At 40.5% G+C, this 11,468-nt stretch overlaps 1 protein-coding gene across 2 annotated transcripts; it reads right to left on the minus strand.

The window, feature by feature from the left end:
- Nucleotides 1-522: 522 nt before the first annotated feature.
- LOC115920625 lies at nucleotides 523-5,349 on the minus strand. Of its 2 annotated transcripts, none has more exons than XM_030976841.1 (2): nucleotides 3,733-5,349; nucleotides 523-1,774 (listed from the first exon to the last, which is right to left on the minus strand). In XM_030976841.1, the coding sequence occupies exon 1, from the start codon at nucleotides 5,313-5,315 to the stop codon at nucleotides 3,753-3,755; it is 1,563 nt and encodes a 520-aa protein (XP_030832701.1). In that variant the 5' UTR covers nucleotides 5,316-5,349; the 3' UTR covers nucleotides 523-1,774; nucleotides 3,733-3,752. The 2 variants fall into 2 exon arrangements, 1 of the variants encoding a protein (XP_030832701.1); XR_004062435.1 differs by having other exon boundaries at nucleotides 966-2,564; nucleotides 2,627-5,349.
- Between the last annotated feature and the right edge of the window lie 6,119 nt (nucleotides 5,350-11,468).

Consider the following 11,468-nt stretch of genomic DNA (forward strand, 5'->3'; position numbering starts at 1 on the left):
ATTTCTGTGTGCACTGCACAGTTCTGGCTTTCAACAAGAATGGACCACTTTCATGGTATTTTGATCATGCTGCTGATTCCCAAAGCTTAGGCAATGCACACATTCCTATGTACATAACAAATGTTCTGATCATTATCTTTACTGCTGTACTCAGTCAAAATAAATATAACTTTAATAGTAAGATTAAACGAGAACTTACCGTTTGAAGTTTGATCTTTATTTTATGAATATTTAGGAGGAAGTTATTACATGAGATCCCGCCAAGCGCATGCGCAGTCAATATTCAAAGCTACAAATGTGGCTACTCTCAATAGTAAGGAACAGGGAACTTACACTTAAGTTTGAAGTTTGGGTGGGTGAGGAGGGCATGTAATAACTTCCTCCTAAATATTCATAAAATAAAGATCAAACTTCAAACGGTAAGTTCTCGTTTAATCTTACTATTTTATTTCATATTTCGTCGTTCGAAATTACATGAGATTTTGAAGCATAGTAGTCACATTTGGAAAAACCAACATGTACGGAAAAGTGAACACTGATTATGCAGATTGAATTGAATGCTTCTAATCAATGACTCACCATATTTGACATTTATTGTAGTCTGTTCATACATGTGGCAAAACATTTCACATACAAGACGTCCATATATAAGATGTCATAATGTTGCAAAAACATTGTTCGTTTCTGTATCTAGTTTTTTCTAGACATCTGGTTTCTTAATCCCAGTTCTATTAAATAGACAGCTGGTCTCTTAATGCCAGTTCTATTGAAAAACCTTCTGATGCAGTTCTTAAAGCAGTGTGCTATCTTGTAAGACTGCCTGGGTAAAGTTTCTCTTGTTTTCAAAAGGTTTCCTGTAGAACTTCCTAAACGTTTTCTCTGAAGACCATCCTGCTCGGGCTAGGATCTGGTCCATTGGAAGTGCTGCCTTGGCAGCTGCTGAAGTTGATGCTGCCCGCGTTGAATGAGCCTTATAAACGTTTGTATCCACACCTGCTCTTTGCAAGCAGGTCTTGATCCAGCGAGATAAGGTTTGAGTTGTTACTCTATTATGAGGTCTGGTGTAACTTACAAAGAATGAGTTCTCATTCCCACGAAGTGGTCCTGTGCGCTGGACATAATGTTTCACATATTTTACAATACACAATCTTCTATCAGGTGGATATGCTTCCAATTTAAAATTAAAATCGGTATTTCCTGGTTTGCTTTGCTTCAAGTGTTCATCCAAATGAAAAACCACAAAGCCCCCTTTTAGGGTCATCTTGTTAGTCTTCAATATATGCAAGGTTTGCACTCTCTGTGCCGATACAAGAGCCATTAGCATACATACTTTGAGTGTTAAATCTCTGAGGTTTAAGGAGTTTACTGGAGACAATTTTCTTAGAAAATTGAGGACTGGACTAATATTCCATATTTCTGTATATCTAGGTACGACAGGTTTGAGTTGAAAAACACCTCTCATCAGTCTGGTTATAAGTGGGTGAGTACTTATTGTCTGATTACTGTCAACGAGAATCAGAAAAGTGGATAAAGCGCTACGAGCTGTATTGATCGCACTGTAGCTAAGGTTCCTGTCATGAAATAAACTACTAAGGAATTCTAGTACCGTTTCCACCTCGGCTTGGAGGTAACTCGTATTCCTGCTGTGGCAAAATCTTCGCCACTGTGTGATGTACACTTGGTACTGCTTGCAGGTTGATGCTCTCCATGAAGCTGTAATGATATCCACTGTTCGTCTGCTTAGTCCCCGATTCTCAAAATGTTGCCGCATAACCTGCAACATAGGAGGTCAATATTAGCATTAAGAGGGTGGGTGGTGTTTAACACAGGAAGGAGTAGCAAATCTTCTTGCCTCTGGATAAACAGTGGCTCTCCTTCCATCATGCTAACCAACTGAGGGAACCACGCCTGAGTAGGCCAATTAGGGACCAGAAGTAACCCTCTAGCTTTATCCTCTCTGATTTTTTGCAAGCATTTGGGGATCATACAGAACGGTGGGAATGCATAGAATGCAAAAGGTTTCCAATCTAGCGTAAATGCGTCAACTGCAAAAGCCCCAGGGTCTGGGTGCCAAGTGACATATTTCTCTACTTGAGCATTTAGTCTCGAGGCGAACAGGTCTATTTCTGGTACACCAAAGTGGGAAACTATTCTATCGAACACTTGTCTGTTTAGTTTCCATTCTGTTCGATCATTAAATTTCCTGGATCTTTCATCTGCTATAGAATTGAGCCGACCAGGTACATGGGCTGCGGAGACCCAAATATTTCGAGAAATGCACCACTGCCAAATTTCTCTCGTCATCTTGTCACACATTGCGGACTTGCAGCCTCCCATGTGATTTAAATAAGCCACTGCAGTGGTATTATCTATTCTTACCATCACATGAATGTTACGCTTATTCATGCAAAAGGATTTTATCCCCAACCCAGCGGCTAGGGTTTCCAGGAAATTTATTTCATTGTTTCGTGCCCTTTCTGCCTCAAATTCATTCCAACGACCCCCTGTTTGCTTCTGGAGGTCAGTAGCTCCCCATCCAAGGCCACTGGCATCTGTGTGCAATTCTAAGTCAGGTTTTTTCCTAACAATTGGGGAGGAGGCCATAGAAACATTGTTCATCCACCACTTTAACTCCTCTTTTGCCTCAAGGGACAACTTCATCTTTCTGTCAAAATGACCCCTGTTTTGTCTGAGGGCTGCAATTTTGTCCCTTTCCATTGATCTATAGTATAAGGGGCCATACTCAACCGCAGGGAAAGTTGCTATGACCTTCCCAATCACTCGTGCTACCATTCGTATTGATGGGAGGTACGTGCCCATTAATTCACGGCATAAATCTTTCACTTCTTGTGCCTTTGTTTGAGGCAATTTAACAATCATACTCTCAGTGTTAAGAATGAAGCCAAGAAAGGCTAGTTCACGTGTTGGGATGAGCACTGATTTTTTAGTGTGAATGAGGAATCCTAATTCTGAGAGGATCTTGGTTGTTGCACTCACACTCTCTTTCAGCTTTTCTTTTGTTTCACCAATAATTATGGTGTCGTCCAAATATCCTATGACTGTATGACCTGCTTGTCGCAGTTCGGCAAAGACTGGCTTCAGCAATTTTGTGAACAGTCTGGGGGCTGTGCTGAGCCCATTAGGTAAGGCTGCAAATTGCCAGCGCTCACCCTGCCACATGAACCTCAAGTATTTTCTACTATTTGGGTCTACTGGAATGGAGTAATAAGCATCTTGGAGGTCGATTGATGCAAGATAACAGTGCGGAGAAATCAAGTGCTTGGCAGTGTGGATGTTATCCATCTTAAAGTGTTGTACATTCAGACTTTGATTAAGCTCTGATAAGTCTAAGATCATACGAGTACCCCCATCTTTCTTGGGTCTCGTGAAGATGTTTGAGAGGAATTCTCCCTCTTCAAATGAGCAAGGTTCTATTACGTTTTTTGCTTGTAGAGCCAAGATTTCTTTAGTAATCTGATTTATTTCTAAAGGGCTCTTTTTGTAACCGTAGAGGGGCTTATTTCTTGAGGGAACCCCTTTCGAATAATCAAATTCGATCTCATAGCCTCGCACTGCCGATAGCAGAAATAGATCTGACGTTAATTCACGCCATCTACGATAGAAATATATCAATCGACCTCCAACAGGCACATTTGAGATGCATTCTTGTTGTAATGTACATGAAGTAGAAGGAGCATTAACATTCTCACAATATTCATATGTGCTACTTACCTCTTTGGGTAATGGTGTAGCTATTTCCTCCTTGCTGCCTGTGGCCGCTGGAAGGATTGGGTCTGTTTTCCCATGCTCATCGTCTGGGTGTGAGGCGGAGCTCTGTATGGTCTGCCTCGTTGGGTTCGCTGGCCTAAAAAAGGCGTGTTGTAGTTCCCACTTGCGGGCCTGCTACTTGGAAAAGTTTGTGATGTGCCGGTGGCACGGTTCCATCCTTGTCTGCGGTATTGAAAAGTGCTGGACGCTTGCGTCCTGTACGGATGGTACTGGGGGCGGGGTGTACGTTGTCCACGCACCACGCCAGATGCAGCTTTTTGTTGTTCTGTAAGATCTTTGACTCTCTTTGTTAAGTCATCGCCAAATAAGTACTGACTCACTGGTGTGGCAGGTTTGCAAAGATGTGAGTACTTGGCATTTAGGTCTGGCTTAATCTGATCTTTGCGTAAGCAGTTGATTTCAAAGTTTGTGTTACACAGCAATGCCAATGCATCCTGTTGTGTCTCAGATAGGCTATCGGGGGACAGAGTTTGAATAAAAGCTGTGAGTCCCCTTGTCAAAGGCTTTTGGATTCTTTGCAGTTTCAAATCACGGCTTCTCGTTTGCGAGGATAGGTTTTCCCATATTGCTGCATTCACTTTGGGGCAACACAGTGGAGTACAATTGCTTGGAGGAGGGTATTTCCCTCCAGCTTCCTCCAACACATTTTCCTCTAGCTGGTGGGACATGAGGTACATGGCAGACTTTGCTAAATCATCGTGGATCGCGCCACCAACCCCAGTAGGGATAGCAAATTTCTGAGCCAGGGCAGGAACTTTGTCCTCATTCTCCTGGTCTAAACCTGGTGCAACAGTTTCGTTGACATCACCCTCATCCATGCTGCCAATGTCATATGAGGTAGGGCATTGGCCCATGTTTCCAGTGTCAATATGCTCAAAATCATCATCATCATGTTCAACTTCACGAAATCTCACGTTCGTCGCAGCTGTATATGCTGTCGGTGGTGTATCCCCTGTGGGGCGAGTTGCAGATTGACAAGGCAAAAAATCCACCATTCTCTCCATTAAGGATTCCAATTTGTCAAGTCTTCCTCGTAAATCCGTGAAGTCCTCCTTTTCTTCAGGCTTTTTGCCCTTCTTTTTAGGCCCAGAGTTCTTAGACTCATTCGAGGCAGGCTTTGCCAAGACACTTTTGCGTTTCGTATCGGAGGATTTCACTGCCGATGAGCGCTTTGGCTCAGGCTTCGTAGAGGGGCCCGCGGCGGTTTCGCCCGGGGAAGTTCCGGCTTTAGCCGTGCTCAGCGTATCGATGGTTTTCTGCTTGGTGCTGCCTGACGGAGACGCCATCGTGTACGTGGAAATCGGAACAAAACTTCGATTTTTGATATAAAAACAGCACAGATTCTCAAAAGTCTTCCAAAAACATGAAAAAGGAGAGTTTCTCTCCCTAATGAAGTATTTTTTCGAAACCGGTGGTCCGAAAAAACGCCGAAAATTAGGTATTTTGACTGCTGAGGGAAAGTTACTTTCCCTGTAAAAATCAATTGCGCGGCGAATTGACTGCGCATGCGCTTGGCGGGATCTCATGTAATTTCGAACGACGAAATATGAAATAAAATGGTAATTAATAAGAATCCTTTTCCCAATAGTTCGATTCCATTATAGTGGAAAGTCAGACTCGCCAGCTAGTCAACCAGTGGACGAACGTCAGGGGAGAGGAAGGGCTGATTGAACTCGAGCACGAACTCCCGGACGAGCTCCCGGACGGGATCACGAAACTGACTTACACCATCAAGGCCCTGCGAGGCGCCGAATCAGTAACGCAGACATTTACTGTTGAAGAGTACGGTTAGTAGTGTCTACTTTATTCTGTGACATAGTTGTATATACTCAGAAACGTCACCACCTGCTCCTTTTTATTTAAACCTGTAATTAGCCGAAACGTCAATAGTTCCAAACAACGTTTAAAGTGTTCATTTGCAATAGCTGTTTCTACAATGTCACTCGCACACGACGTGTCAATGACGAGACAAGTTATTGACGCACACTTGTGTCAAATAAAATTGACGTCTCCGGTGTAGTCGGGTAGTCAGCATTCGAATAACATTCCGTAACACTACGTTTTTATAGGCTGCACGTTAGTGTCTTTTCTGTAATAAATTTCCCTTCATTCTATCCGGTTATAATGATATCATGAAGAGAAGAGAATCATCAAGCAATTATTCAAGCTATGTCAAATTATCTTCTTCCATAACAGTTCTTCCAAGGTTTGAGGTTAAAGTTATTACTCCTCCGTTCATTCTCATCACCGATCCTACTTGCACAGTCAAGGTTTGTGGAACGTAAGTGAAACTTTTAAATCACTGTAGACTCTCATTGTTACTCTTATCATATTTGTATCAAATCGTTATAATGTTATACGAAACAAAAATATGCCGTAAGTGTTTTTCGACGTGTTTTGTGTACGTTTTAGACATCAACATTCACCCTGGTCCGGTGGAAGACAAGACATCGCAGTCGGCGACAGGTCACAGACAGACGGAACACGAATCCGTAGGCATGTCTGGTGAGCCCTGAACATAGCCTGACAGACATGTCATTCTCGTAGTCTGTCGATCTCGTGAGTAGTCGGTCTCATGTGGTCCTGACTATTTTTCAAAAGGTTTGTAAGACCGACAATGTCTGTCTCGTGGGCTGTAGCCGGGAAGGTTATTCTGCACATTAGCTACCTGTAGCACCACCTGTCGCAATTCGATGGCATTTTACTGCCATGTCAGAGTAACTCTTGACAATCGTTACGTTTTTTTTTCAATCATTGGCAGTTACACGTATGGTAAACCCGTTCAAGGCTCTGTGGAAGCAAAAGTCACTGCTGACGGGGGGCGATACGACTATAAGACCAGAACTCAGTCTTCTAGAGAGGTTCTGTCGTTCTCCATACCGGTACGTTATGTCTTTCCCTTCTCGTTATTGATTGATAATTCGTTTAGAACCATCAGTTTTTATTTCAAATCAAAATCCCACACTCGTAAAATTATCCCATATTTGCTATGGGTTGATATGTCTATAGTCTGTATGAAAGCTGCCATCTCAAGTTTCAGCCTCTTTGGTCCTGCGATTTGTGCGCTAGGGAATATCCTTCTCAGGGACGTTTGCTAATAATTTATACTTTTTTTATTTTCAAATTTATTATGAAAATATTGTCTAGCGTTGTCTTATTTTGTGATATTAATATATTTCTAAAGGAAACAACGCAAAAAACTCACATTCGGGATCCTCCTTGTGGGAAAGAAATTCGTGATAAACAAAATACTTTGGACTTTCTGGAAGGCAAAAGATTTATCATGATAACAACAGTTTAAAAAAGGGTCTTCATTTTTCACGTAGGTTACTTTTTATTTTGTTGTTTTTTTATTTTGTTTTTATTAGAGTACTGACGCCGATGGTTGTGCTGTTATCAATGTTAATCTCACACGCTTAGAGCTCACATCGAGAAAATTCTTTATCTATGGAAATCTGCAAGTATCCGCCACCTTTAATGAAACCGCTACAGGTACGGATGAATATCGTACGACACATGCTCTTACACCAATTGAACGCTGGTCTTTACCTATATCAACCGTATTCATAACGTTCCTTAACCCGCCTAGTTTAAAAGAAAAAGTATTGACACTGTACATGGCCTCATCCCTAACCCAAACCCTAACCTAAAACTCAAGTGCATGCCTAAAACTAAACCTACACCTCTCTAAAGCATGGGAATTTAGTCACTAGGGTAACAGTTGGAGCGCATCGGATTATATATCTCCCAAATGACCTGTGACCTTTTCCATTCATTGGGTTAGTAGCACAGAGCTTGTGTAAGGGCAAGCTGTCATTCGATGATCCCGCAAGTTGTTGTTCGTGCAAAAAGCATATTATAGAAACTATGTTTGTATGCCATGCAGATACAAGAGATGGCCCCTTGGAAGATCATACTCGATACTGAAAGGACCGCACCGCATAACAAGAAAGAAACTACAAATATTAAATAAATAAATAAAAAGAAGATATTTTGTACATGAAAACATGCAAATTTGGGAAAAGCTGAGAAAAAGATGTATTGAATGAAATTTACATTTTTCGCGATTGATTTACTCAGTTTTTCTGTTACCCATTATCCGTTATGTTACATTGAGTTAAAGTTCTGTTTTATCTTTGAAGGTGAAACCCGGACTGATAAATCTACGTCGCGTCTAAGTTCATATACACTCCGTTTGAGGTCTATAACCAAACACAATTTCTTCAAACCTCGACTACCATACTTTGGAGCGGTATGTTCAAGATCATTGCTTATGCACAATCTTATTGCAACTTGGGGGCGTCACCCCATAACTATATTCTTCTGCCGGCAAGTGTTTTAACCATAGGCTGTTCGAAATTCCGCATATATATATATAAAATATATATTTACAGTATATTACTCTTTAAAAAGGAAACTCGAATGTCAAATGTACAATGCAAGGAAAATATAAAGGTACAGAACAAAGATAAGGGCAATTCTTATGTTTCCTATCCATCTTCCAATATGTTATGCAATTAACCTGGAATGATACATGAGTCTGTGGTTAGCCCAAGCTGACTCGACTATGTGACTCGTGAACCAATAATTTTGTTCAATTCGTTATGGGAATAAGCAGACGTCCCCTAAAGAAAGAAACACAAAAGGTGTTAGCATACACTCTTTACCATGCCTACTGTCTTCCATTCTATCCTGCCTTTCTATCAGGTCGAGGTGACTAATCCCGATGGGGCCCCAATGCCTGGTGAGAGCATTATCGTGCGATGCAATGATTTGGATTCCCCTGTAGAAGCCACTTCTGATGACCAAGGATTCGCTGTATTCACTTTACCACTGCAAGGAATCTACCAAGGATTCGATAGTGGAGACTCTCTCAGGTGCAATGTAAGATGGCGAGTCTTAGCTTTTTAGCCCACAAGTCAAACTGACATTGTTTTTTGAAATAAATCAGGTGGCTCTTATTTGCTCTTTTATTAGACACATAGGAACAGACATGTGTGACTCTCTGCCTCCCGATATCAAAAACCCGAGTTAATTTTATACTTTTCAAAAAGTTGTTAACCAATATTAATTATTGCATTTATTGTTATTGTCATGTGTTAAATTTGTACACATCCTTAAAAGATTGTCAAACGAAAGAATGAGGCTGTATTTCAGTTTCATTAAAGGAAAGGCTATTCAAGTTTTAAATGGTGAGAGGACTTGTCTTCACTTATGATACGGGTGAGGTAGAATTTATGATATTAAATTATATTTAAATGACCTTTACCGTGCATTCTTGCACTTAACAAAGTTGATAAAGAACAATGTTATCACAATTAAAAGTGAATATTGCATGTCAGACTATAGAGATGCGAACACTCAATTACGATTCACAATCCCATTCGCCTTAACCCTGCAATGCTTCAGAATATCACTATTTAGGGCTGTAACCCGATGTTGGAACTCCCTTCTACAGGGCCTGCATTGTAGACTGCACCCCTTCAAATCATGCTTGCTTTTTTGGAGCTGGCATTCTTATAGTGCACATTGCTCCGTGTAAATATGTTGCCCTTATAAAAACCCGCATTTTGCACTCAAGCAACTGTAAGCTAATAAATAGAATGTACTTAAACGGACGAAGAAGAAGACAGGTCAACGCAAAGCGTACCGTCATCTCGCAGGGTACAAATGGCAAGTTACCTCTATTGGACTATACTATTATATTACTAGGCAAAGAAGTTCACCACATTTCTCATATATAATTATCTTGGACTATTTAGAGGAATTTGTTAGAACTCTGTAGGATCTAGGATAGTGGAGATAGGAAGGAAGAAGAAAGGCCTTAAAGGTAATACAAAGTTTTGGTATGGGGTCATGAATTTGGTTCAAATGAACATAATTATGAAGCATATGCGATCCTTCAATATTCAGTGATCGTTGTCGCGGTTGAAATCGAGTCTAAAGTTATACATTATTAATAATAAACTCTTTATGATGTATAGCTCCCTCTCAAGGTCAAGATGTTAATTTAGCTATGAAACAATGTTTCTTGACTAAAATCGACCGATTAGCTATTCCCGTTTGGAAATTATGTATCACAACTACATATTCTGAGATTTTCAACGTCGCAGCTACCAGTGTACGGCCATAAGCGCTATTTGAAATTTATCAAAATTTACCGGGAGCACCGGTAAATTTTTATATTCAATTTTTCTCGAAAACAGAAGTGTTTTAGGGGCTAATTTTTTTAGTGCTTATAATACATCCACAGGGCATCCAAGTATAACAAAATTGTAAAGATTCACTATCCACCCAATTTTCAAAATTTCCCAAAACTTTGTATTACCTTTAAAACGTACCAAAAACAAACAAATAGCACCTAGACGGTTATGCATGAGTGATTTCGAAAATCGAAGATTGTAGTGACCTTGATGAGATGCTAGAGACTATGCCTTTGAAATTTGAAAGGAAACGGACATGAGGAAAGGGCTTAACTAGTGATAAAACGATAAAACTCCGAAACCCTGACCAACACACGACAGGCTAATTAGACATTGAACATTGCACTATATTTCCTCCTAGGTGACAGCCAAAGACATCCAAGAGAACATTCCGTCTGACCCCAATTTCTGGACCCTGAATCGACCGATCGCTTTCTACGTTCTCAGTCCTTTGTACTCCCCGACCGACAACTATCTGGAGGTCGAAACGGTGATCCAATTTGGCAATCGAATACAAGTTGGTGGCAGCGTATCTATTGCAGTCCACATGACCAAGGATTGCACTGGTGGTCCTAGGATACTGGTGAGCATGCGTAGTAATCTTTTTAACTCTTTATTTACCTTCGATCAACACGGCTAAAGTCCCACAATTTGACAACAAAAGTTGATTGTGGCCCTCCCCTGCTTGTTCCCTTGGTCGACAAAAGCCAGCAAATAGTCGATATATTAATATATAGTGCACCCCCCAAAAAAGCAGAGAATTATCGTTAATTATCATAACTTATAATCAATAAAAGACATATATTTGTAAAGCTTAGATCCTCCTCTTTCACGTTTGTTATATTGATTTTATATTTAAATTGATTTTCTGAATTTTTCTCTAATCTTCGTGTCAGACTTTTCCATCTACTATAAACATGACTAATAAGTTTATTCGACAGTTTCATTTCTCTGCAAAGAACGCCTCTACTGTATATTCCGTTGAGATACAAGACATAAGAATACTTACAAATAGTTAATTGATGAATACGATTTTTCACTCCGAAACTCTCATAGAACATATTAAGTATTCAAATTGAGCATGTTTCAAGATTTACTTTCGAGTAACTGTTTACCATGATCACAGGCTGCGTCTCGGGGGAACATCCTCCAGGATTTCGAATACGAGGCATCCCGTCAGGAGAACGCAGAAGGCATCATTTATGACGTCACCTTTGTTCTCACGCCGTTAATGACCCCGTTTCTCGACCTTCTGGTCTATGGTATCATTGATGACGGAGAGATGATCGCCGATAGTTTGGAAATCGAAAGCAACGCCGTCTTCGAGAATGAAGTAACCAACAAACGTCATTTACCTTTTGCCTAAATTATCATATGTCATAGTCGCTCAATTGGCACAAAATAGTGGGAACAAAATACCCAAATATAACACAAATTAATCGCAAATAACAAATTCCTCATCTTGATTAGGTTCGT

Source organism: Strongylocentrotus purpuratus, unplaced genomic scaffold (genome assembly GCF_000002235.5).
Source record: "Strongylocentrotus purpuratus isolate Spur 01 unplaced genomic scaffold, Spur_5.0 spur5_scaffold_9, whole genome shotgun sequence".
NCBI lineage: Eukaryota > Metazoa > Echinodermata > Echinoidea > Camarodonta > Strongylocentrotidae > Strongylocentrotus > Strongylocentrotus purpuratus.